At 47.1% G+C, this 27,633-nt stretch overlaps 1 protein-coding gene across 3 annotated transcripts in view; it reads left to right on the top strand.

Moving 5' to 3' along the window:
* IGF2BP1 (insulin like growth factor 2 mRNA binding protein 1) overlaps positions 1–11,169 on the top strand; it is a 41,531-nt gene extending 30,362 nt beyond the window's left edge. For 2 of the 3 annotated variants that reach the window (XM_072780199.1, XM_072780201.1), the window contains 10 exons: positions 1,512–1,793; positions 3,088–3,222; positions 3,876–3,998; positions 4,666–4,801; positions 5,984–6,106; positions 6,432–6,551; positions 7,319–7,393; positions 8,215–8,346; positions 8,567–8,680; positions 10,727–11,169. In XM_072780199.1, coding sequence (XP_072636300.1) covers positions 1,512–1,793; positions 3,088–3,222; positions 3,876–3,998; positions 4,666–4,801; positions 5,984–6,106; positions 6,432–6,551; positions 7,319–7,393; positions 8,215–8,346; positions 8,567–8,680; positions 10,727–10,819 — 1,333 coding nt within the window. In that variant the 3' untranslated portion in view covers positions 10,820–11,169. The remainder of the gene's footprint in view (positions 1–1,511; positions 1,794–3,087; positions 3,223–3,875; positions 3,999–4,665; positions 4,802–5,983; positions 6,107–6,431; positions 6,552–7,318; positions 7,394–8,214; positions 8,347–8,566; positions 8,681–10,726) is intronic. The other variant, XM_072780200.1, reaches the window with a different exon arrangement.
* Positions 11,170–27,633: the final 16,464 nt, after the last annotated feature.

Genomic DNA, 27,633 nt, shown 5'->3' with positions numbered 1-27,633 from the left:
CTGTCTCTAACTGGGTGGTGATGCATTGTAAAAATCCCACCACTTCCTCAAATACCATTTCCTTTATTTTTAAAAAATTTTTATTTATTCATGAGATACACAGAGAGAGGCAGACACATAGGCAGAGGAAGAAGCAGGCTCCCCACAGGGGGCCGGATGCGAGACTCAATCCCAGGACCCTGGAATCATGACCTGAACCAAAGACAGATGCTCAACCATTGAGCCTCCAGGTGCCCCTATTTTTAATTTGTTTTATTTTCAAAAGTTATCCCTATACCCAACGTGGGGCTTGAACTCACGACCTTGGGATCAAGAGTTAGCACACTCTACTAATTGAGCCAGTTCCCATTTTCTTTAGACCGCTCTCAGGCTCAGGATTTTCTGGAGGCCCCTATTGTCTCTTGTGGCCAGTGTATGGTCCTTAGCCTGGCTCTAAAGGTCATGTCAATACTCAGCTTATTCCCTGCTCTCTGTTGTTGCTTTGTTAACTTTTCTTCTTTCTTTTTAAAAGATTTTATTTATTTATTCATGAGAGACACATAGAGAGGCAGAGGCTTAGACAGGGGGAGAAGCAGGCTCCCTGTGGGGAGCCTGTTGATGGACTTGACCCCAGGGCCTCAGGAGCACACCCTGAGCCAAAGGCAGATAGATGATCAACCACTGAGCCACCCAAGCATCCCGCCTTGTTAACTTTTCTAACTTGCATCAGCCAGGCTGGGACTGGATGGAGCCTGCCCCTCCCCCCCAATGTTACTCACTCCTGGTTTTCAGGCATTCTAGGTATATTTAAACTCCTGCTTCCAAGCTGTAAGCAAGGACATTCTATCTCCAACTCTTTTTTTTTTTTTTAATTTTTTACAGTTTTCTCAAATATGGAAGGTGCCAACTCAATAAGTGTAAAAATAAGTGTCTTGTTTCTCATGTTTTTATTAAATTCATTCACTCACACGAATCTGGTATTTTATTTTTCTGAGAGAGAGCATAAGCAGATTGGGGCAGAGGGAGAGGGAGCCGATTTCCTTTCAGGCGGGGAGTCCAATGCGGGGCTCAGTCCCAGGACCCTGAGATCATGATCTGAGCCAAAGGCAGATACTTAACCTACTGAGCCACCCAGGTACCCCTGTCTTCAGCCAGTTAATTTAGACTGGAAAGTTCTCTGAGGTGGAGGTGGGAGTGGTGGATAGGTCTTCTCCCTTGCTTTTATTTATTTATTTTTTTTATTTTTTTTAAAATTTATTTATTTATGATAGTCGCAGAGAGAGAGAGAGGCAGAGACACAGGCAGAGGGAGAAGCAGGCTCCATGCACCGGGAGCCCGACGTGGGACTCGATCCTGGGTCTCCAGGATCGCGCCCTGGGCCAAAGGCAGGCGCCAAACCGCTGCGCCACCCAAGGATCCCTCCCTTGCTTTTAGTATATTTCATGTTGTAACCCTGAGTGCTTTATACATGGAGTGCATTTGGTGCGATTGGCATGGATTGGAGTGACCAGTAGATTTCCCTTTGTCCTCAGAGCCATCATGAAGCTGAATGGCCACCAGTTGGAGAACCACGCCTTAAAAGTCTCTTACATTCCCGATGAGCAGATAGCACAGGGTCCTGAGAACGGGCGCCGAGGAGGCTTTGGCTCTCGGGGTCAGCCTCGCCAGGGCTCCCCTGTGGCAGCGGGGGCTCCAGCCAAGCAGCAGCAAGTGGATATCCCCCTGCGGCTCCTGGTGCCCACCCAGTATGTGGGTGCCATCATTGGCAAGGAGGGGGCCACCATCCGAAACATCACGAAACAGACCCAGTCTAAGTAAGTCTTGGCTGTTGGGAAATGGAAGTGGGGTGCTTCCAGGAAGCACACCGAGGAGTCTTAGTATTTACTACTTAGGCAATGTTGCCTAGAATGTATTCCCTTTTTTCTTCATTTGGGGTTGGGGGGCCTGCAGTGGTCATTGCTTCCAATTGCAGCCTCCTGGAAAGGTGAGGCCAAGGGGGGATGTTAAGTGGGCCTGGGGCTTCTCATTTGGTGGCAGAGGCTGAGCCACACAGTCATTAGTAAGAAGGGTTCTGCAATTTCTTGTAGGAAGTCACATCAAGCAAACCTAGTCTAGATGAGTCAGCTTCTCTTTGGTGCTCTGTGGTTTCAGTGCTGCCTGTTAGTGGACATTGGGCTCAGCAGCCTGGCCACGGTTGGCCCTCAAGAATAGGTCACCATCCTGTCCCATCTCCAATGTTCACCACAGCTACCCCCTCTAATCTTTTAGAATTTGACTTCTATTTTTAAAAAATATTTTATTTGAGAGAGAGATAGTGTTTGTGAGAACAAGCAGGGGGACACGGAGAAGCAGATTCTCCACTGAGCAGAGAGCCTGATGAGGGGCTCAATCCTAGGAGCCGGAGATCACGACCTGAGCCATAGGCACATGCATAACTGACTGAGCCATTTAGGTGCCCCAACTTTATTTTTTTTATTTGCATGTAGTTGACCCCTTATCTTTTTTTTTTAAGATTTTATTTATTTATTCATAGAGACAGAGGGGGAGAGGCAGAGACACAGGCAGAGGGAGAAGCAGAAGCAGGCATCATACAGAGAGCCTGACATGGGACTCCATCTAGGGTCTCCAGGATCATGCCCTGGGCTGCAGGCGACGCTAAACCGCTGCAGCCACCGGGGCTGCCCGACCCCTCTTATCTTTATAGCTGATCAGTGTACTCTGGAAAAGAAAAAGCCACATCATATCCTTATTCCAAATACATTCTTTATTACTCTAAGTTTGGGACAGTGTGCCTTCCCTTTATAGTTGTTTCATGAGGGAATCCAGAATTTAAGAGGAAATGGAGCTTTAGAGTTGTGGGCTGCCATTTGCCAGCCCTGTGTTCCCATGCCAGATGCAACTATTGTCCACCACCTCCTGATTGAGACAGAATCCAGAGCAGCAGGCTGGCCACATGACCCTGGCCCTTTCTCTGCCCTTCCCCATTCGTGCTTGGACTTGTTTCAAGAGTTGGTTCTGTGCTTCAGTTGAGAAGTAGCAAGGTATGTGAAGAAGATTCTGGGTTTTACCAGGGACTCCCTTAACTGTCCTTGGCTTTGTGGTCCTCAGGATAGATGTGCACAGGAAGGAGAATGCAGGCGCTGCAGAGAAGGCCATCAGCGTCCACTCAACCCCTGAGGGCTGCTCATCTGCGTGTAAGATGATCTTGGAGATTATGCATAAGGAAGCAAAGGACACCAAAACGTAAGGCTTTTATTCAGTGTTTCTTGTAAGGAGGGAATTGCTACCTCCCCCACTACAACACAGACTTCTTATTAGCAAGAATGCAGGGATAAGTAGGAGACAGACGACATAAACTGAAACATGAAGTCCTCTTTCCCACAAGTAACGAACACCCCTGTACACCCTTTTAGCAACTCTGTGCATTTATAATGTGTGTATTTGTGTGTACATATGTGTGTGCATCGGTGTATGCATGTGCCTGTTTTAGCACACATAGAATCATAATGAGTGCAATTCTACAGTTTGCTTTTTTCACATTATGGATCAGTATGGTAATATGGATCACCTTTCTAAAACTGCATGGCATTCTCTAGAGTGGCTATTTTAAAACAGACAGCTGTGAATGGGTTTTACCATGCATGGACCTGCAGAACCATCATCACAGTTATGACAGTGAGCATGGCCATTGCTCTGATAGTCCCATGTGGCTCTTGGCAGCCTGTCCCTACCTCCCCATCTCTAGCACTAAGCACCCACCCATCTGTTTTTTTGTTTTTGTTTTTGTAACCTTTTGGGATGTAATTGTCCTGGAAACCCCACATTTGCAGTTGCATGCTGTCTGGGTCTCTGCGCGGCTCACCACTTAGCAGCTCTTGTCCCTTACCCTTCCCAAGGGCCGACGAGGTTCCCCTGAAGATCCTCGCCCATAATAACTTTGTGGGGCGTCTAATTGGCAAGGAAGGACGGAATCTGAAGAAGGTGGAGCAGGACACAGAGACCAAGATCACCATCTCCTCGTAAGGCTGTCATTTACCTCTTTATGAGTGGGATGCCCAAGGGCCTTGGGGGCACCAATGTGTCATTAGCCTTAATATTTGGGTTCCCTAAGTTGTATGCAGTTTCTGCCCTACTGAAGGAGAATCCGTGCAGTGGCAAAGAACGTTTATATCTGTGAGGGCTCGTATTGTTGGAGTGAATCTGTCCATCCCCTGTTCTGCACATTACACCTGTCCCCTGCAGTTGGGAGCCAGGGCTTTGGGGTCTTGGGCATGTTTGCCAGGCCATGAGAAGTGGACCCACCCAGGCCCTTGTCTGAGGATTCTCTGAGTCCTGTGCCTCTTCATTTCATCCCTGACTTGGTCTGTTCCAAAAGCACAGGAAATGGATTGTGTAGAACTATTGGAGAAGCTTCCAGTTCTGAGCATCCTTCTTGCTTTAACAGTGATGAAAACCTATCTGTGATTGGGTTCATTCCACACCGAGGGGTTTCAGTTGGGTATTCTCATCTCCCTGCGCCTTCCTCCCTCCCTGCTCTGGTTACAGACCAAAGGCGAGAGACAGGGAGCTGTTTGCCAAAAGTTAAACAGCCTGCAGGAGCTGTTTCTGTGGCTAATTCCTAGCTGGGGCCACTTCCTGGTCCTGGCCTATCAGTGCAAGGGTGACTTGGCTCTGCTGTCCCACCAGGCTGCAGGACCTCACCCTGTATAACCCTGAGAGGACTATCACCGTGAAGGGGGCGATTGAGAACTGCTGCAGGGCTGAGCAGGAGATCATGAAGAAAGTTCGGGAGGCCTACGAGAACGACGTGGCTGCCATGAGTGTGAGTGGAAGAGGTGGCTGCTTTACCCCTCTTTGAGGCTGAGGCACAGCAGAAAGGGGGAGGTCTCCATGTAGGTGGGCAGGTCACACACTTGGGATCTCCATTCCTGCAGGTCATTAAGAGATCTTTATCTGATTCCTGGGGTTGGGTCTCCTCTTGGGCTTCAGTCTGTGATTTTCCTATAAAATTGGTATTTGTGTGTACTTCAGTGAAGAGAGGGGCCATAATTTTCATCTGATTTTTTTTTTTAAAGATTTTATGTATTTATTCATGACAGAGACACAGACACAGAGAGAGGGAGGCAGAACACAGGCAGAGGGAGAAGCAGGCTCCATCCAGGGAGCCTGATGTGGGACTCGAACCCAGGTCTCCAGGATCAGGCCCTGGGCTGAAGGCAGCACTAAACCGCTGAGCTACCCGGGCTGCTCTCTCATTTTGTTTTTATTTAATTTTAAAATTTTTTAAAGACTTCATTTACTCATGAGAGGCAGAGGTATAGGCAGAGAGAGAAGCAGCCTCCCTGTGGGGGAGCCCGATGTGGGACTCAATCCCGGGATTCCGGGATCACAACTGAGCCAAAGGCAGACGCTTAACCACTGAGCCACTCAGGCATCCTTCATCTGGTTTTTAAAGGGGATTGAGGGATCCCTGGGTGGCGCAGCGGTTTAGCGCCTGCCTTTGGCCCAGGGCGTGATCCTGGAGACCCGGGATCGAATCCCACGTCGGGCTCCTGGTGCATGGAGCCTGCTTCTCCCTCTGCCTATGTCTCTGCCTCTCTCTCTCTCTCTCTGTGTGTGTGTGACTATCATAACTAAATAAAAATTAAAAAAAAAAAAAGTTAAAGGGGATTGAGGATGTGGGGTACAGGAGAAAAGGTGAGTCCTGGATATCTAACGGAGATCTGTCCTTGCTGTGCCTTTTCATAGGAATGTTCTAGCATAGGGTAGTTGAGTAAATCGCCAGAGAGATGGTACATCTGAGGCTCTGGTGGACCCTTCTGGTTGGAGTTGCTGGTTCTTGGTCCAGCAATAATGTCCCATCACTCATGGCTCCACACTCTAGGTGTGTGTGAGAACCAGAAACACTCAGTCTCCTGTGTCCTCCACCTCACCCCTGCCCTCTGGGTTCAACTAGGCCCCTGCAGCCTGAGCTGACCTCTCCCTCCTCACCTTCCTTTCCCAGCTGCAGTCACATCTCATCCCCGGCCTGAACTTGGCAGCTGTTGGTCTTTTCCCAGCCTCGTCCAGTGCAGTCCCACCACCTCCCAGCAGTGTCACGGGAGCTGCTCCCTACAGCTCCTTTATGGTAGGTACAAGATCTAATTACAGGGGACCCCTGGGCCCTTCCATGGCCTCTGGTAGGGTCCAGTACCATGTGGGAGCTTGACACCTAGAGAATTCTTGAAGAGGGCAGGGAGGTCTGCGATGCCTCTCCTGGGCAGGATTCCCAGCCATGTGGCCGGCACCTGAGATGCTGGAGGCACTCTTCCTTCCCCTTTGTGCTTGCTGGGCCTGGGGAGTGCCAAGGAGCAGGTAGCCCATGTTATCTTCCCTTTGGGGAATGCTCACCTGGGGTGTGGAGGGGCTCCCGTATCCTTGGCCCATGGTAATGACGTGCTCTGTCTTGACAGCAGGCTCCGGAGCAAGAGATGGTGCAGGTGTTCATCCCTGCACAGGCAGTGGGCGCCATCATTGGGAAGAAGGGGCAGCACATCAAACAGCTCTCCCGTTTTGCCAGTGCCTCCATTAAGGTGACCTGCTCTGGGTCCTCCTGGGTCCTGGGACGATGGGAACACTGCATCCACCACCTATGTCCCTGGGTGCCACATGTGGCTGCTGTTGTGTGGCCTCTGTGTCTGAGGGATTGCAGTCCCCTTTGCTTTTGAACTTGCCAGGGCCTTTGGTGCTCCTCGGCTTTTGGGCAAAGAAGGAGGTGCAGTTGCAGTGTAGGAGGAGAGCCCGAGCTCTGGCACAGACTGATGTGGGTTCAGCCTCAAAGCTAAAGGGGCTCATCACCGCAGCCACTGGCATAATACTGTGAAGTGATGCAGTCAGGTATCCCTCGGTCAGTGCCTGGCAGTCAGTGGTTATGGATCCTAGCTGTTTTTTCACCTTCCTCGGCTATGGTCCAGTGTGGGGAGAAGGGAGAGTCTGTCCTCGTCAAACAAAGTTCTATTCCACAAGCCTAACTCCATTCGTATTGATGGTCCTAAAGGAGTTGGTCAGAGATTCTTCTCTGCTGAAGGGTGGTCCCCACCCTCTGAGCAGGACCCTACCAAACCCTCCCCAGGAGTTTGGGAGGGTGGGCAGTGGGGAGGCCCTGATTAGGAAACCTCCCTGGAACACATTCACGCCCATCTTCATCACATTTTTGGTGCAGGGGCAATGCCTGTGGGGCTCAGGGCCTTGGGTCTTGCCTCTCGTAGCCCTCAGAAGTGGGCGGTGGAATTGGGGTGGTGGCAGGGGGCTTGGGGGGTGGGGTGGAGAGTACCTCTTTGACCAGCTCTTTGCTTTCTAGATTGCTCCTCCCGAAACTCCTGACTCCAAAGTTCGTATGGTCATCATCACTGGACCCCCAGAGGCTCAGTTTAAGGTTCTCATCTTTCTTTTTCCAAAGAAGGGAACGGAGGTTGGGTGGGAGTACAAATCTGCCTGATGCTTTTTAAAAAAGTTTTAATTCATTTAAGTAATCTCTGCACTGAGCGTGGGGCTTGTACCCACGACCCCGAGATCAAGAGTCTCCTGCTCTATTGAATGAGCCAGCCAGGCTTCCCTGCTTAACACTTAGAGCTCCTGTGCAGGGACAGCCTTGCGATGCTGCTTTCAGTTTGGCATCGAACTCCTTTCCGTTGACTTCCTTACTCTTTTTACTTCTCGGGGTGAACAGAAATTGGGGATGGAAGGAAGCTTGAGTGCTTCTTTCTTGTACCCTGCCTTAGTTAAGCAAGATCTTTGATTCCAAATCCCCTCCTCTCCTTTTTGTCCTTGTACGTTGCTAGGCCCTGAACTTTTGGTCACATAGCCAGAGAGCTAAGAGTTAGGTCATCCCGACCGAGGCAGGGATGGAGAGAGAATGGGGATGCTCTAGCGGCTGTGTGGGGTATCCAACAGCCTGTCTTCTGGCTGATTCTTTTGGCTGCCTTATTCACATAAATGGGATCATCCTAGACCCTGCAGGGTTTTTTAGCTTATGAATTGTTCTGGGAAGTATGTATTCAGTTACTCTACCCAGGCTCTCTGGTCTTAGTATTCTTGGTCATGTTCCTATCACCTGTTGTGGATGGCTGATGCATCCCTGGGTTGGGCCCTTGGGGCGAATCTCCAAAGGGTGGAGCTTGGGGGCCTGTTTTCATGTTTACCCACTTCCCTTTTGTTATGTGTACGATCCGCTGATTAACAAGGACCTTCTCTCAGGCTCAGGGAAGAATTTATGGAAAACTCAAGGAGGAGAATTTCTTTGGTCCCAAGGAAGAAGTCAAGCTGGAGACCCACATCCGGGTGCCAGCGTCAGCTGCTGGCCGAGTCATTGGCAAAGGCGGCAAAACGGTGAGCCTTGGGGCCAGATTGGAAGTTTTGGGGTCTCAGCCTGCTCCCCTATCCTGTACAACTTTAGGACTCCCAATATGTTTCCTTACTTCTGTCCCCAAGCCCAGCTTTTGAGTCCTTCAGTTCCCCGTTAGTGACTTGCCTGCTGCCCCTCCCTGCAGGCCTCTGCATGCCTTCTTGATAGCACCCTGAGCTTCTTTCTGCCCCTTACTCCACCCAGGTGAATGAATTGCAGAATTTGACAGCGGCTGAGGTGGTAGTGCCAAGAGACCAGACCCCAGATGAGAATGACCAGGTCATTGTCAAGATCATCGGGCATTTTTATGCCAGCCAGGTACGTATGGCACTCTTGCCTTGTAGAGAGGCAGCAGGAGCCTGAGGATCAGAGAGGCAAAACTCCAGACGTTGACTTGGCATGGCTTTGAGTCCTGGGCACTACGCCTGCCTATGGGCTGGACCATTCTTTTCTAAGTGTGGGAGTGTGATGTGTAGATGTTTTGTCCTCCTTAGGGAAAGTGATTTGAGAACTTGTACATAGACTATATATTCTGTGTTACTTGCCATATATTAAGAGTTTTTTCATGTTGTTTGCCGTTAGTTCTTTGCTATCCCCTTTTGCACTGGACAAGAAATGAAATTGGTATTACCCACTCATCCAGTCTTGTCTGTGGAATAGTAATAGTAATGATGGTATTCCAGATTGCCTTTGTCCAGTACGGTCCCTTTGCCTTTCTCACAATGACTACTGCACCCCTGGTTACAGTTCTGCCTCCCCATTCCAGAACTCACCATCTCCACACCACCTCCAGAGGGCCAGTCAGCACTGCTCCGTATTGATTGGGACTGGCCCCAGAGTCTGGAAAGAGGGTGGATATCAAATTCAAATGCTCTGAATATTGAAAGTCAGAGTTTGAAAGGTGGTGGTAGTGAGGTTTTCCTAAAATTGGAACTGGAAGGGATATGGAGATTACCCTGGACACACCCCCTTCAGTTCAGAGGATACATACTTCCTAGCAGGCCTATGGCCTGGCTGGTGCTGCCTAAGCAGCCAAGGGCTGAATAGGAGCCTGGAACCCCAGCTCTCAGCTCCAGTGTGGTGTGGCTGCACAGCACCAGGAAGCAGAGGGCTTCCTTTGGAGGCAGAGGGCTTTGATTTCAAACCCCATGTGGCCTTTCTGCTGTACGGCCTTGGTAAGAAACTGCCGGTGACAATCCTTGGGGAAGCATTTTTTAAAAATTTAATTTATTCATGAGAGAAAGAGAGGCAGAGACATGCAGAAGGTGAAGCAGGCTCCCTTTGGGGAGCCCGATGCTAGACTTGATCTTAGGACCCCGGGATCATGCCCTGAGCCAAAGGCAGACTCTCAGCCACTGAGCCAGCCAGCTGCTCTAATCCTCAGAGAAGTATAACAAGAGCTGCGGTAGCATCTAAGATTTATGGGTGCATCTGATATACTAAGCACCATCCTTTGTGATTGACATAGATTAACTCATTTAATCCCTGTGACAACCTCATTTTACCAATGGAGGAGCATGAGGTGTGAGAAGGTAAAGGATAGATCCGAGTATGCAGAGCCAGGATGTACTCAGTACCGAAAGGGGTGGGGCGGGTATTTTTCATTTGTTAGACTGAATTAGAGGGAAACCTAGGTAAACCATCCACTTGCGGCTGACTGAGTAGGAAGTGACATAAATACAGAATCCAGAGCCTTTCCCCAACCTAGACCACCTTTTTCTTAAACCAAGAAACCAAGCACTACCTTTATGGAAGGAAACGATTCTTGGTAAACTGTTCAGTGCACCACACTTGCCATTGGCTTTGCTCGCAGCAGAACTCTGTTCTTAGGGAAGAAACCTTCAAGAAAAGAGGAGTCAGATCTTTGCATATTTTGTCTTTTTTTTTTTTTTTTTTAAATGGCAGAGTTTAGGTTTCACTTCTTGCTTGTAACTCCACGTCCAGACATTTCATCCCCTTTGCTGGGGATATTTTCATGGGTGTTGGAGCTCAGATCTGTGGGGAGGCCTCCTGCCTGATGACCCTCTGGCAAACATACTCCCGGAGTTTTATTTTAGATTCAGTGACATGTGTGGCAGTTTGTCAGTTTTTGAATTCTGGTGAATGAGTTTCTACTCTGGTCCCTCTGTCCGTTCTCCAGCCCTCCCTCCACACCCCATCTCCTGTCCTCTGTCCCATGCAGTAGCATTGCCCCCTGGGTGCTTAATGCCCACGGGGAGGCAGAGGAACTTTGGGGCCTGCTCACCCTTGCTCTTCCTGTTTGCTGTCGGTGTCTAGAACTCAATGGCCTCTCTCCCTGGGCTCGGGTTTTCTCTTATGTCTTTGGAGATCTTCACTCTTGCCTCCTGTCTGCTTCTCCTACAGATGGCGCAACGGAAAATACGAGATATCCTGGCCCAAGTTAAGCAGCTGCACCAAAAGGGACAGAGTAACCAGGCCCAGGCACGAAGGAAGTGACCAGCCCCTTCCTGTCACATCGACTCAAGGACAACGGGCTGAAATCGAGAGCGCGTTCTCCCCAGCAGGCCTGAGAATGAGTGGGAATCAGGGACACTTGGGCCGGGATGTAGATCAGGTTTGCCCACTTGCTTGAGAAAGAGACGTTCCAGTGAGGAACCCTGATCCCTCGGCCCCACATGCCCAACCAATTGGCCCAACACTGCCCACCCCTCAGGGTGTCACCATGGAAATTCTAGCTCAGGGTGCTTTTAAACGTGGATTGTTTTAAGTAAGTTCTCCAGGTCCCACCGAGAGGGTGGGTCAGACCCCAGTGGGAAGAGAAATAAAATTTCCTTCAGGTTTTTGAATCATGCAGAGGGGTGTTTTAATCAGCCTCAAAGGATGGTTTGCTTCTCAACCCTAAAATCCTTCCAACCTTCTCCTGCTTGGTCCGTTGATTAAAATACCTCTATTCTTGTGCCCTGACATAGCCTCTTCCTATATAGTCTCTTCCTATATTCACACAAATTGTTTTATCTGTACTGCTACTAGAAAAACTGGGAACTGACGCATTGCTTTGCTTACGTTATTGATTCAAAGGAGAAGACACACCAGCATCTATAGTTTAATTCCACTCCTTCCCTAACCAACCAATAGGAACAGCAGGGGATAAAGAATGGGGGAGAAATATGATTAAAATATATAGTAATCCACGTTTAAAAGGAGTGCCCTTATGGCTGATCTAGTCCAGATCACCATCTTGAAAAATTGGCGCAATTAAAATTTTTCCATTCTGTCGGGACTTCCCCACCAAGATTCCCTGCCCCATCACGTACTTCTACCCATCTAGGTGCACATGGGTGGTACTGAATGCTCAGCGGGATAGGGGCTGACCACTGTACTGTCCCTGATTCCCATCATTCTCAGGCAGATTTTATATTTTTTTAAAGTCTATTTTAATGATTGGATATGAGCACTGGGAAGGGGACATAACTCCCCTTGATAAAGTCTCAGTTCCATGGAGGACTTAGAGTGGCCCCAAAGGCTGCCACTGTGCCCTCACTCCAGCCCATGTTCTCCTATAAGGGCTGGTTCCCAGAGGCAGGAGTTGCGGGGCACTCCCCCACCACGGCACTGTTCCCTTGGTGGCGGTGGGATGTGGAACCCAACCCTGAGCTCCCGGTAAAGCTAAAGTCTGTCATCTGGCACGTATTATGAATATTCAGTACATTGGAGAGTATTTGCTTCTGTTTTTATGCTAGAGGCATATTTAACTGATGGCTTCTGCCTCCATGAATCATTGGCACGATGGTAGTTGTGCCTGAAAACAAAATTCAAAATACCAGCATCGTTATGCACAGAGAGGTAAATAAGCTTAATTTATTAATTTACCAGGCTCAATAAGATCCCGTTGGAAGTTCAGCCCTTGTGGAAGACGGCAGCCATCAGTTAAATGGGGTTAGGCCTCCCCCCTCCTAATATACTGATTGTCAATGCATATTAGCCAGGTGGTGCACTTTAGCTACCTTGGACAATGCTATCAAGTGTGCTGGGAAGGGAGGAAGGCCTCTCTCTGCATGTGGAAAAGCCCATGCGTGGAGTCCCCTCCTTCCAACACTGCAACAACGACAGTAGTGATAACGAGACAACCATGACATGTGGGCGGAGTCAGGTAATGCTGTGTGCGAAGTAAACTACCTCAAGGTATGAAGTTACCTCAGCAATTACTTTCCTTTTTGTTCCCCCCACCTTTTTTTTAATCTTTTTTTTCTTTGCGGCTTGCTGATATTTTATATAAAAAAAAAGAAAAAGCAAAGCAAAAGAGAAGCTGATAGTCTTGAATATATTATTTTTTTAATGAAAAGAAAAAAACAAGAAAGTTATGTTTCATAATTTCTTACAACATGAGCCAGTGTAAGCCTTTAGGATCTCTCTATGGAGAACAGGCCCTGTGGGAAAGGCAGCAAGGGCTGGCTCTTTGGGGGAGGAGGCTGAGGCTGAGCAGGTAGGCCCAAGGTTGAGAGAGTCTAGGGGGAGGCCCTGATTTCTTACTCCCAAATTCCTAAGCCACTGGCCTCCTGGGAACTCCTGCCTGCTGGGATTCAGAGACCTAGCAGAACTGTGGGCCTGCGGAGGCCAAATAACAGTACCCAGCAACCAGCCTCTGGGGTCCCCTCTCTTCCCTTTTTGGTTAAAGGGCATCCCAGCCAGTTTTCCCCACCAGTGGTACTGTTGAGATATTTAAAATATTGCCTCCGTTTTATCGAGGAGTGAAATAATAACTAAAAAATATACCCGTTTAAAAAGAACTCCATTTCTCTGTCTAGAAATATGGGAGCCAAGATTCCGTTGGTAGAAGAGACAAAACTGCTCTCTCACCCTCAGAGAGGTCCACCTGGTTTGTCATTGCAATCTTTCTTTTTCTTTTTCTTTTTCTTTTTCTTCTTCTTCTTCTTCTTCTTCTTTTTCTTTTTCTTTTCTTTTCTTTTCTTTTTTTTCTTTTTTCTTTTTCTTTTTCTTTCTTTTTCTTTTTCTTTTTCTTTTTCTTTTTCTTTTTCTTTTTCTTTTTCTTTTTCTCTTCTCTTCTCTTCACTTCACTTCACTTCACTTCACTTCACTTCACTTCTTTCTTTTCTTTTTTCATTTCAGTCCCATCTTGTTCTTTTTGGTCTATATCAACAGACCAAGGAGCAGACAGACTGCCCCTCCATCTCCTCCATCATCTTTAGATTGATCTGATTGATTTTAACAGTGGACCCAAACTAAAGGAATTCTTAATTTAGGGTGGTGGATGGTAAGGAGACATAGGAGGTATGGAAATGTGATTGGGGATAGGTTCTAGCCTCGCTCATGCCTTATCCCTTTGTCCTCATGACATTCCTTTATAACCTCCAGAATGGTCTTCCCCCAAAGAGAGGAGGGAAGCAGGAGAGCATTTAGGGGGTAATATCAGGCCAGTATAATTTGAGGTTCCCACCTGTCCTAACGACAAAAAAAAGGGTCTTCCAACTTCATCTCTGGCTCTCTATGCTTTATCCCAAAATGAAGCAGATAACATTCAGACATCGGCCATTTGGTGATTTAAGGTGAATTTCCAGCAGCAAGCATGCTTTAATATCTGGTTCAAAATACCAGCAGGAAAGAAAAAACAAACACCCACAGTACCTGAAATGTGATTGTTGCAGTGTTCAGTTTGGGATCCTGGTCCCTTCACACCTTAAGCCCACGTCCTTTTCCTGTGGCTGGTTCGGCTCCCAGAAGAGACCAGGAAGTGTGGCGAGGGACTGTCCCAATGTGAATTGAATTAGGCACAGCTGCCCTCAACACTGACGTTTGCCCAGCAGGAAGGTTGTGAAAGTTTATTCTATCAGAAGCAGAAGGAATATGGTTTGGTGGTTCAAGTTTAGGGGAGGTAGAGGACCTGTCTTGGTTGACCTACCTTGGACTCCTAGGCTAGGTCTCGGGCAGTTCCTTGTCCTGCACATCACCTCCATTTCCCCATCCTTGGTGAGATAAGTCAATGTGAAAAGCACTTGGGAGATTTGGATGATCTAAGAAAAGCGACTTTAAAAAAAACCACTTCTATACTCGAATATTATATATATATGTGTATGTGTGTGTGTGCGCTACATATATATTTTTTAAGAAAGGACCATCTCTTCAGGATCTATATTTAAATCTGTGGAACACACAGAAAACCAAAATGGTTTGATTCACTAACTTTAAAGCTGCATCTGACAGTTACACCCCGATGGCTTTAATCCCCTCTAGGGTCTAGTTGCCTTTTGCAGTGTGGGTTGTGGACTTGGCTCCTCATAGGGGTCTGGGTAGGAGAGCAGAGCATAGGGACAGGGAGCTTTATCCCCTGCTGCCCTCTCCTGCCCCCCCCCCCCCACCTCTTTGTCTTGATTCCCTTCCCGAGAGCTCACCACTTGCTGGGGGCAGTTGGGAGCTATTCCTAGGTATGCCTCACTATTGGCAGAAAAGACCCCATGTAAAACCCAGAGAACGCTGGGGGCGGGGGGAACACTTCAGGTGGCTCTGTGTCCGTTTTCCTCTGTGCCAAAGACAGACAGAGGCTGAGAGAGGCCGCTTCTGAATCAAAGCAGTAGCCATTCTTTGACATATATGTGGGCTGTCTGAGAGGGGCTCTTGGAAATGAGCTAAAGATGCGTCCCTTCCCTTCTGAGGCTCCTCGGGGGGGATGTGGGGGCGGTATTTGCCAAGGGGTAGGGAGCTGAGAAAGGGGTCCATTGGCTCCTGGTTGCACTTTGGGGAAGGAAGGGAAGTTTGGGGCTCCTCCATGTGGGAGTGCTCTCTGCCCCCCCCCCCCGCCCCCCACTGCAGAGATAGCATGGTGAGTTCCCTTCAGGCCTGGCAGACTGGCAGTGAGGAGGGGCCTCAGTTAGCTCTCCAGGGTGCCTTCCCCTCCTCCCACTCCAGACATACTCTCTGCCAAACTGGGAACCTGCAGTGCTATGTAACTACCTCACAGAGCCCCAGAGGGACCGCTCGACCTGTGGTCCACTCTTTCTCTCCCACCTCCCATCCAGGGGTAGGGGATCTCTTCATTCTCCAGAAGTGTTTTTGGGGAGATCCTAGTGGCTTTGACATTCAAACCACACAATGGTTTTTTGCCTGTTTGTTGAAAATGTAGAAGGAAGACAGCACAGCCTAACAAAAGTCATTGCAGGAAGATGGAAGACAAATCCTCGATGCCAGGGGAGGTAAAGCCATTTCCCTTCCAAACACTCGATGACTTAGATGCAGAGCATTTCTCTTGTATTCAGACTTAGAGTAACACCAGCTGAAAGCTTTGGTTTCTTTCCTTTGGATACATAAGGCTTCTCTGTCGGGGTACAGGGCAGGGGGGAGGCCTCGTGACCCAAGGTGGAGGTAGAGGGTGAGGGCCAGGTCCCAACCTTGACCTCCTTTGGGGCACAGCCTGATGATGGCACCATTCGTATGGCGCCTTAGTATGGTTGAATCCGGACTGACAAGACATGAAAGTTTTTTTGTTTTGTTTTGTTTTTCTGAAATGAAATAGCAGGAAGCTCCTTGGGAGCAGGTGTTTTGAGTAACCACAGGTGATGGATGCTACGAGTAGAAATGGATTAACTACCTCAGTCCTTACAATAAGATAAGATTGGAACAAGGGCAGGGACTCGTGCATGAGGGTATGAATCCCAGCCAGAAGTGAGTTGAGGCTTGTGCCACAAAAGGTTTGTTCTTGAGGAACAGGCAGGCCTGCCAGGATCCCCCACCATTGTCAGTTAGGCTGGAGGTCTGGCAGTTGGGTCTCTCCTTTCTGCCTGCCTTGCCCTGGGGTTCAATGTGTCACCCGTTTCCCTTTGGTTTGCCCCCTCTCACTTTTTGGACCAGAGAGGCTGGCTGAAGGTGAAATTGGGGGGCTTTGGCCTGGAACCCATCAACTCAGCCCTAGTGTCAGGAAGCCTGGGGAAGCCAGAGCTAAGACCTCTTCAGGGTTTCTTTGAGATACTCCACCTCCACTGTACCCCTTTCGCCGTCTTCATGGGGACAGTGGCTCTGGAAGAAGAGGTGGTGCAGGATCCTTTGTTCTGAGAGTCCAAGGCCCCGGTCCTCTGGTCGCTCAGGCATCTTTGTAGTCGGGGAGTCCACTGGGCGATCCCAGCCCCTCCCCACCCTCTAATGGACCTCCTCATAGAAGCCCCATTTCACTTTTGTTTTATCTACCTCTTAGCAAGACAATAGAGATAAATTAGGTAGTGGCAACTCCACTTGCTTAGGTTAGGGGGGGAAAAAGATTTCTTTTTCCAAAGGAAAAAAATATTACCTTAAAAATACTTTCCAAAAAATTAAAAAAACCAAAAAAAAAAGTTAAAAATTAAAAAAAAAAGAGGGAGACATTTTTCCAGTGATCACTGGATGTTTTAATTTCCCAAACTTTTCTCTTTTTTTCCCCCGTAAATAAGTTTCACTCTTGGGCGAGTTTCTCCACTTGTTTAAGATATGTGCTATTCTAACAGGTACGGCTTCCACAGTGCCCCCTGGCTTGTGTCCCCTTCCCCCACACCCTGTTCCTGCAGGTGAGTCTTAACCTGTGTTCACCCCAAGACCCTCCCAGCCAGGTGACTTCAGCCCCCCATCCCCCGCTGCCAAGAATAAAGACTTTGTGTGTTGGGGTGCTTACCTCTCAACTCACCATTTCCCCCTGTGGGGGTTGAGGGGCCACTTGTAACAGTTGTAACACTTCTGTGTAAATTTTATGTAACCCACTGTAATGTAAAGCTGTTCAAAATGAATTTCAGCAGATGATGAGTTAGCCTAATGAATAAACATCCTCTACCACCACTTGGATTCTCCCCTTTCTCCAGCATCTTCATCCTGGTCCTGGAAACCAGAATAAGTCAGAGGAGCCCCCCCTCCCCTGAGGCAAAGTGAATAGGTAATCCAGTCTTGAGACCTCACTTAAGAAGAGTGGGAAATGTGTTATGAATGCGAATCCTGGTGGGGGCTGGAAGGGGCTCCTGCTATCCTAGTCTGTAATTGCGGCCAGGTTGAAAATTGTACTTGGCTGGAAACCTGCCAGCCATCACCACCGGATTTTGATTGTACCCTTTCTCCCACCCTTTCATCTGTTCTTTGCTTTGTCCAGGGAGGTGGGGCAGCTGGCTCAGACTTTGCAAATTTGTTCTTTTGCTGGATGAGCACTCCAGCTTTTCCCGTGAAGGTTGTTTCAGCTACAATCCACTTCGTTCTGCTGTTTCAATTTCAAAATAAAAGGAAACTTCTATTGAAAGCTGCGTGTGTGTGTGTGTGTGTGTGTGTCTCTGGAGGGTTTTCAGGGCCTGGTAGCTAAGCTGCTTGGACCTTCAGTGGCTGACTTAGGCGTCAAAGCCCTGGTTCCCAGGGGGCAGAGTCCCTTAAATACAAACGAAGCATTTTTCTTAAATCAGTCAACAGGAGTGGCTTTTAGATAGTGCACTGCTGTTAACTTCCTTTGCATGCTAGAGTAAGGCCTCCACCGTGAAAGATGTTGCAAAATCACAGTTCAGAGCAGCTCTGCAGTTGCTCTGGACTTAAAGAAGAGGTGTTGCCCTTCCTGACACCTGCCCTATAAAAAACTATGCAAATGGCTGCTTTTTCCTTCCTCTATGATCCTGCCCTCGCCTGTTTTCCCTTTGGAATGTCAGGTCCATGGAGGGACAACCTCTCATGTGACACAACTTACTCTCCCAACTTGCCTCCCTTACTTCTTGGTCCAGCCCTTTTGGCTCTGACTTTCAAAGATGATGTGACCGTACTGGGGGCAACATTGTTGAGTAAATAGATGGGCCCTGGTGCCAGTTATGGTGTTGTGAAGTCTCGTGTAAAGTGGACACACTAAGAATGGCCAGTCCTTCCCACTTAGGTTTTATGTCTGCTCCGGGTCTTGAGCAGATGAGTGAAGCCTTCACCTCCCATGTGGGACAGTGGGGAGTACTTGCTAAGAAGGGTTATGCCAGTCTCTGCCTTTCCAACTGCTGCTTTCTCCTCCCTCTACATCTTCTCTTTTTCCCTACTTAACCCAGTTTTGTTTGAAAAAGCTTTAAAGTGGATCTGGTGTGTGTGTGGGGGGGATTCAAGTCATTAGGCTAGGTTCAGTGTTGCTGTTAACTTGGGCCTTGCCAAATAATTGGATCCATGTTGGGAATGTGATTTTCAAGTCTTGGTGGGAGCATTATATAGGAGGTATTAGTTCCCTGCCTTGTTTCAGAAATCATGAAGGTAGCTTACACGTGGAAATAAAAGCCCCATGGATACTTTTCTGATAATGGTCAATGTTGAGATAAAGATTGTGCCTCTTAGACATGTTGAAGGCATTAGAAGCCTTGCATTATGGAATGTTTAACTGTCACAGCAATCCTCATGAAAATGACCCCCATTTTATAGATGATGATCTCCGAAGATTAGAGAGATTATGTTACTAAAGCCACAAGGCATTTGATTCTAGAATCTCTGCCTTTAAGAGCTAACCACCATCTCTGAGGGAAACTTTGACCATTCGGGTGAATGATCAACGGTCAATCTACAAGCGGCTCTTTGTATCTTTACTGGTCAAATGAGTCAGAACTGGCTTTGGTCTTGCCTTGTCATGGGTGCTTGAGCTTGACAAATTTGATGCTCAGTGTGGGGCCCATAACACCATGGTGCCCTTAAAAAAAGACTTGGAAACTTCATTGGCTGGCACAGGGGATAATATACCGGCCCCAGATCTGGTAGTACAGCCCTCACCTAAATAGTGGCCAGAGGGCAGCTATCCTATTTGGGAACTGCAAAGGTCATGGATTAGATTAGTGTATCGAATTTTGTGGAACCTGATAGTTGATGCCACCTGTTGATGTTTGGAGGTCAAGTGGCTAGAGGTAGTATTGGTGCCTTCAGGTGTTAAAAGTGAGTTGAGGGGCGCCTGGGTGGCTCGGTTGAGCATCTGAATTTTGATTTTTAGCTCAGGTCATGATCTCAGGGTCCTGGGATTGAGCCCCTAGTTGGGCTCCGTGCTCAGTGTGGAGTCTACTTGAGATGGTCTCTCTCCCCTTCCCCCCCGTTCTTGCTCTCTTTCTTTAAATAAAAAGTACATATTTTAAAAAGTGAGTTTGATACTGAGTTGATGATGGTAACTTAAAGCCAAAGGAAATGCAAAGCTGTACAAGTTGCTTCCCCCTGGGTTCAGGTATTGCATAGACCCCCTGAGCTGCCTCTGTTAAAACTACCTCGTTTGTGTTTCTGTTTAAAAAAAGCACCTAAGAGTTTGGGAAGAAAACTCTCAGGGAAGGGGCACCTGGGTGGCTTGGTGGTTGAGTGTCTGCTTTTGACTCAGGTCATGATCCCGGGGTCCTGGGATTGAGTCCCGCATTGGGCTCCCCACAGGGAGCCTGCTTCTGTCTCTGCCTCTCTGTATCTCATGAATTAAAAAAAAAAGCCAAAAACAAAACAAAAAGCAGCAGTGGGCAGGCTGGGGGGGGTGGGGGCGCGGCAGTGGTGGTGCTGGTGCTAGAGATAAGATGAAGTAATTTTGCCAGTGAAGAGTCCAGCCCATTTATTTATTGTATGAACTGTTGTAATTGATAGTAACATGTCTCATAGGCTGGAATTGTGAATGTGTATGAAATGCTAGAAAGTTCCTCCGGGGTTCATGATTTCCGTCTGTGATGCGTTTTTTTTAAAGATTTTATTTATTTATTCATGAGAGACACAGAGAGGCAAAGATACAGGCGAGGGAGAAGCAGGCTCTCTGCAGAGAGCCCAATGTGGGACTCAATCCCAGAACTCCGGGATCATGACTTGAGCCGAAGGCAGGCACTCAACCACCAAGCCACTCAGGTGGCCCTGATGCATTTTTTTTTTAATCTTCACAGGAAAGTTTTTATTTTTTCTTTATACATTATATATATTTCTTTTTCTATAGCAGCCATATATAATTATGGACTCTTTTTTATCGAGCATTATTAATTTTAGGTGTAGCACACAGCTGTTTGTAGTGTGTACACACTGTAGAGTGATCACCACAGTAGATCTAGTTACCATTCCTCACCATAAAAGTGACCTGAAACCCCTTTTTGTCCACCCACAGCCTCCTTCCCTTCTGATAAGTGACAGTCTATTCTCTGTGTCTGTGAGTTTTGTTTTGCTTCTTAGATTTCACATACAAGTGAAATCATATATTTGTCTTTCTCTGACTTATTTCACTTAGCATAACATCCTCACAGTCTTATTTGTGTTGTCACAAAAGGCAAGATCTCGTTCTCTTTTTGTGGCAGAGTAATATTCCATTGTGTATATAGGCCACATCTTTATCTGTTCTCCCGTTAATGGCCACTTAGGTTGCTTCCACATCCTGGCTATTGTAAATTATGTTGCAATGAACATAAGGGTGCAGAGATCTTTTTGAGTTAGCATTTTCATGTTCTTTGGGAAAATACCCAGAAGTGGAATTGGAATTGCTGGATCATATGATAGATCTATTTTGAATATTTTGAGGAACCTTTATATTGTTTTCCATAGTGACTGCACCAATTTACATTCCCACCAGCATGTGTGTGAGGGTTCCCTTTTCTCCACATCCTCCCTGACACTTGTTATTTCTTGTCTTTATAATGATGTCTTATTGTTTGGCAAGTTAAAGATCTCATTCTTAGTAGCCTTGGCTGCCTGCCAGTGGGAGCAACCACAACCAATAAGCCCCAACAAGACTCAGGGCCTGCTTGCCAAGTAAAGTGTCTTGAAACAATGAATTTCTCTGACAGTCAAGGAAAAACTGCTGTGTGTGTGTGTGTGTGTGTGTGTGCGTGGGTGTGCATTTTAACAAAGTAAAAAACTCTGTGTACCTAATTCAAAACTTGTAGTTCCTGACAAAAGTTGACCTATTCATCTTGCTGTAAAAAAGGCTATCTTGGTTTCCTATGGCTGCTGCAACAATGACCCCAATGTTGGTGGCTTAAAACCACAGTTCTGGAGGCCAGAAGTCTGAAATCAAGGTGTAAGCAAGTCAGTTCCTTCTGAAGACCCTTAGACCTATGCCTCACTTCTCACTTCTGGTGGTTGACAGCAGTCCTTGGCCTTCCTTAGCCTGCAGATGAATCACTCCAGTCTCTGCCTCCATCTTCATGTGGTTTTCTCTGTAGCTCTCTGTTTCTCCATCCTGTGAAGACAGTTGTCATTGATTTAGAGCCTACACATCCAGGAGGATCTCATCTTGAGATCTTACAGACATCTGCAGAGACCCTGATTTCAAAGAAGGTCACATTTTTAAAAAGAATTTATTTATTTATTCATGAGAGACCCAACCACCGAACCACCCAGCTGTCCCATAAAGTCCCATTCTAAGGTCTAGGGTGGACGTATCTCTTGGGGAGATGCCATTCAACCCAAACAGAGGCAATATGATATGGGACTAGGCCCACCTGCCCCTGAGGAGTTGGCTCTAATGTATTTTAACACCTCTTCTGGAGGCTGATAAGATCACAATGGAAAGAGAGAAGTGTGACCACCCAACTAACCAACTATGGAATAGGATGCATGGAAGGTAGGGACCCTGGTTGCCAAAGCATTTGGTGAAAAGGGGACCAACTGTTACTTAGCTATTGCCCCAAGATCCCAGTGTTTTGGGTTGGTGACTGGAGTTACAGAAGAAGGGAAGAGGATTCCATAAAGCTAAGAAAAACAGCATGGTGGTTGTTCACCCTTTTGCCCCACAGGGAAAAGAAAAATTCCTTCTTGCCTGTGGCTGTGACCACAAGTGAAACTCCCTGGAGGTCAAAGACAGTTATTTATGCAGAAATGTACTAAGGTCTGCTCTTAAAATGTGTGAGAAAGGAGGAACATTGGGGATGGTTTTGGGCAAAAGCTTAATATCTTAGTCCACCTGGGCTGTTATAACAGGATATCATTAACTGTGTGGCTTATAAACCACAGAAATTTATTGTTCACAGTCCTGGAGGCTGGGAAGTCCAAGATAAGTCACCTGCAGATTTGATGTCTGGTGAGAGTGTGCTTCCTGGTTCCTAGACAGCCATCTTGCACCCATCCTGCACATGGTGAGAGGGTGAGGGAGCTCTCTTAGATCTCTTAACAAGGGCACTAACCCCGACAATGAAACAATGGCCTGCCCAGGGGGAGCTCTCTGATAATACTCCTGGGCAATGATAAGGGGAAGCTTATAACTTCCCTTGGGTCACTGTAACTTGGATTTATTTTATTTGTTTTTTCATTCATTCATTCATTCGTTCATTTGTTCATGAGAGACACAGAGAGGCAGAGGCAAAAGCAGGCCTCCCCCCAGGCAGCCCGATGTGGGACTCAATCCCAGATCTTGGGATCACACCCTGAGCCAAAGGCAGCTGGCCAACCACTGAAGCCACCCAGGCGTCCCTCAGCCTGGATTTATTATGGAAAACATAAGCCACCAGATGATGTGATAGTCATTCAGGGTCAGATTGACTGGCTTGTTTGATTGGCACGAATTGTCAGGGACAATTACATCTAGAAAATTTCAGCCACTGAGCAAGCAACTCCCCAAAATAGAAGCCCAGATGCATATCAAGGTAAATCCCCTCCAGGCTAAAGAGGAGAAAAAGAAACAAATTGAAGGTCCAGGCTGGAGGACAATGTGGACTTGGCATTTATGCCGAGAAGTCCTCAAAGAAGAAATTGATGGTTTTTCCACAAGAGAAATTCTATCAGGTCATAAGAAGGCCAGATAATTTAAAGATCTGGTCTGTAGGGATGCCCGGCTGGCTCAGTCAATAGAGAGGGCAAATTTGTTCTTGGAGTTGTGAATTTGAGCCCCATATTGGTTGTAGAGTTTACTGATAAACAAAATCTTGGGCAGCCCTGGTGGCTCAGTAGTTTAGCGCCACCTTCGTTCGGCCCAGGGCGTGATTCTGGAGACCCGGGATCAAGTCCCACGTCGGGCTCCTTGCATGGAGCCTACTTCTCCCTCTGCCTGTGTCTCTGCCATTCTCTCTCTCTCTGTGTCTCTCACGAATAAATAAATAAAAATCTTTTTTAAAAAATCTTAAAAAAAAAAAAAGATCTGGGGGGTAGCAGGTAAAGATGCCTGGCCAGCTTTGGCATTATGTGGACAAATGGGAGGACCAAGGGAGCTTAGAACACCTGTCGAGGCCTGTGCTGTTCTGATTGGAGTTTTCCAATGCCTTCACACTACCCTTCTACCCAGATGTCACCACCCCCTTCAATGACAAACAGGACTAGGGTAAAGGCACCTGGGTGGTTCACTCAGTGTCCAACTCTTTTTTTTTTTTTTTAAGAATATTCTCCCCCCCCTTTTTTAAAAATTTTATTTATTTATTCATGAGAATCAGAGAGAGAGGTAGAGAATTGGGCAGAGGGAGAAGTAGGCTCCCTGCAAGAAGCCTGATGCAGGACTCCATCCCAGGACCCTGGGATCATGACCTGAGCCAAAGGCAGATGCTCAACCAGGTGCCCCAAGCGTCCCAACTCTTCTTCTCAACTCAGGTTTTGATCTCAGAATTGTGAGTTCAAGCCCCACGTTGGACTCCATGCTGGTCATAGAGCCTACTTTTAAAAAAGAAAACACAGGACTAGGGCAGAAGCCAAGGTCCCTTCTTTCCTAAGGAGGGCTGGAAAGCCGTCTGTACTGGTCAAGGTATGCTGGGGATTTGATGACAACAAAGGTGGCCAAACTTTTCCCTACCTTTTGGATAGATAACCTGGGATAATCTCTTTATCTCCAATTCAGTTTATTGGGAACTTTAATTCCATCTGGCAATTCTTATTTCCCTTATCAGGTAACAATGTATTCACAGGGTCCAAGGATTCAGATTTAGATACCTTTGAGTATCCATTATTTTGCCTACCAGAGATGTCTTTTCAGAGTGGCACTACCATCTCCATCTGCACGGGACATGGGTGCCATACTGGTAGAGGACTCTTAGATGGACATCACATTTTTGGATTTTTTTGGTAAATCTTTGCAGCAAAACATACCTATTCTGTTAATAGTTTAGTAGTGAGCAGCACCTGGGACGTGTGCTGGCCCTTTTAGGCTTGCATCATCCCCAGGCAGCAGGTGCCACTGAAGGATAGCCTGAACTAAACAAGGAAAAGGTGGAAGGGGTAACTAACTAGATAGCTGAGGCTCAGCTTCCAGCAGAACACAGTTCAGACATTTTGGTCTCTGAGTGTGGCAATTCCCTGGAAGTTCCCTCCCATTGATAAAAGCTGGGATTCCTGGGTGGCTCAGTGGTAGAGCATTTTTCTTCGGCTCAGGTGATCCTGAGGACTCAGGATCAAATCCCACATCAGGCTCCCTCCACAGGGAGTCTGCTGCTTCTTCTGCCTATGTCTCTGCCTCTCTCTCTGTGTCTCTGGTGAATAAATGGATAGTCTTTTTTTTAAAGCCCTTTAATTGTGAGTTTGAAGAGGCCTGGCATGTCTAAAAGGGACCCAAATGACATAATTAATCCCCTCACTCCATCGTTTCTCCTCTCACATCATCCTCTGGGAAATGGCTTCCAGCATTTGCAAGTAACAAAGATCTCAGGAGGGAGGTTAGCAACTCTAACCTGGTGCTTTTTTTGCCCCTCCACCCCCACTCTGCCCCTAACCCCAGCTCTGCTTGCTGGATTTGGGCAGTTGTAGACATTGATGATTGGCAATCCAAAGTGACAACTTCTAAGGTGATCTTTCCTGGCAGAGGTGACAGGTAGGTGTTCTAGGGTGGTACAGGGCATTTCAGAAAGACACACCTGAGGATGAGGCTGGGTGTGTGGTGTGGGCCAGACATGGGAGGACTGCAGACAGGGTGACGTGCTGGCTGCAGAGGCTGGACAGTCACATGGCTGTGGAAGGAGGGAAAGGACCCCACCCATTGGGAGAAAGAAAAGTCTTAGACTTCAGGAGGTTGGCTAATGAGGCTAAGTCACGTAATTTGACAAAGGGTTTGCAAGATTTGTGAGACTAAGTGGGCCACCCTGTTATTTTTAACCCCACCAAGTAGCCTAGATGGAGAGCCCCACATCTGCCTGGATGAGGACAGCCGGTGGCGAGTTTTGACAGTTCAACAGGCAAGGGCAGATGGCAGGGAGCTTTGCATGATGGTCCTGCAGGAGGCTAGGAAGAACAAGGAAGTAGCACTGCCAGCAATGGCGGTATCCAGAAGCGTCTACCCTTGTAGAGCTTCAGGAAGGGAAAACAAGATGATACAGCAAATTTGGAGGTAACTAAGGGTGGGAGACAAGACAGATAGGAAAGCTGATCAAGGCTCGAAACCCAATCCAGAGAAGGCAGGAAAAAGGGGACTCAGGTTGGTTTCCATATTGTCAGTCTTCAGGAAGAAGGGTCTTGCCCAGAAGACATCCTTGTTTCCTGAATGTCATCTGAAGATGAAGCCATACCTTCACAGGCAAGTACCAAACTCTTTACCTTCTTTTTTCTCCTTTTTGCCCTGATGGCTATTGTGGCTGGTTTGCTACTTGTGTCAGAAGCCAAAATTCTTTTCTTTTTTTTTAGATTTTATTTATTTTGGGGAAGGGGCAGAGAGAGATCTCAAGCAGTCTCCACACTGAGCACGAAGCCCAATGCATGGCTTGATCTCATGGCCTTGGGGTCATAACTTGAGCCGAAGGCACATGCTTAACTGACTGAGCCACACAGGCGCCTCTGTAGACATCACATTTTTACATTGAAGGCTTGTGGTAACCCTGTATTGAGCAAGTCAGTGATGCCATTTTTTCTAACAGCATTTGCTCATTTCATGTTTCTGTGTCAGGTTTTTGTAATTCTTACAATGTTTCAAACTTTTTTGTTGTTATATTTGTTATGGTGATGTGTGATCAGTGATCTCTGATGTTACTATTGGGCTTGTTTTGGGGTTTTATGAACTGTACCCATATAAGATGGCAAACTTATCCATAAATGCTGTGTATCTTCTTACTGCTCTACCAACCATCTCTTTCCCTCTCTTCAGGCCTCCCTATTCTCTAAGACACAAGAATATTGAAATCAGGCCAATTAGGAAGCCTATGTGGCCTCTAAGTGTTTAAATAAAAGGAAGAGTTGCATGTCTCTCACTTTAAATTAAAAGCTAGAAATGACGAGGCTTCGTGAGGAAGGCCTGTCAAAAGCTGAGGGGTGCTGAAAGCCAGGCCTTTTATGCCAGTCAGCCAAGTTGTGAATGCAAAGGAAAAGGTCTTGGAGGAAATTAAAAGTGCTACTCCAGTGAACACAAGAATGAGAAGTGAAACAACCTTATTGCTGATATGGAGAAAGTGTTAGCAGTCTGGATAGAGGATCAAACCAGCCATGACATTTCCTTAATCCAAAGTCAAATCCAGAGCAAGGTCCTACATTTCTTCAATTCTGTGAAGGCTGAGAGAGATGAGGAAAGTGCAGAAGAAAGATACGAGGCTAGCAGAGATCAGTTCACCAGAAAGAAGCTATCGCCATAACCTAAAAGCATAAGGTGGAGCAGCAAGAGCTGATGTAGAAGCTGCAGCAAATTATCCAGAAGGTTTAGCTCGGATAATTCATGAAGGTGGCAACACTCAACAACAGAATTCAATGTAGGCCAAGCAGCCTTATTTGGGAAGAAGATGCTGTCTAGAACTTTCAGAGCTAGAGAGAAGTCAATGCCTTGCTTCAAAGCTTCAAAGGACAGTTGACTCTCTTGTCTGGGCCTGATGCAGCTGGTGACTCTAAGTTGAAGCCAATGCTCATTTATCATTCTGAAAATCTTAAGGCCCTTAAGAAATATGTTAAATCTACTCAACCTGTGCTGTGTAAATGGAACAAAGCCTGAATGACAGCACATCTGTTTACAACATGGTTTACTGAATATTTTAAGCGCACTGTTGAGTACTGCTCAGGGGAAAAAAAAGGTTCAAGACATTACTGCTAATCAACAATGCATCTGGTCACCCATGAGCTCTGGTGGAGATGTTCAGTGAGATTAATGTGGTTTTCATGCCTGTTAACACAATATCCATACCGCAGCCTAAGGATGAAGTCATTTTGACTCTCAAGCCTTATTATTTAAGAAATACATTTTAGAAGGCTTTTGTTGTCATAGATAGTGATTCCTCTGGTGGATCTGGGCAAACTCAATTGCAGACTTTCTGGAAAGGATTCACCATTTTTTAAAATTTATTTATTCATGAGAGACAGAGAGAGAGAGGCAGAGACCAGACAGAGGGAGAAGCAGGCTCCATGGAGGGAACCCGATGTGGGACTCGATCCTGGGATGCCAGGATCACGCCCTGGGCTGAAGGCAGGCACTAAACTGCTGAGCCACCCAGGGATCCCCTGGATTCACCATTTTAGATGCTGTT

This window comes from Canis lupus, chromosome 16, assembly GCF_048164855.1.
Source record: "Canis lupus baileyi chromosome 16, mCanLup2.hap1, whole genome shotgun sequence".
NCBI classification, from domain to species: domain Eukaryota; kingdom Metazoa; phylum Chordata; class Mammalia; order Carnivora; family Canidae; genus Canis; species Canis lupus.
This window is presented reverse-complemented; position numbering and strand designations above follow the sequence as displayed.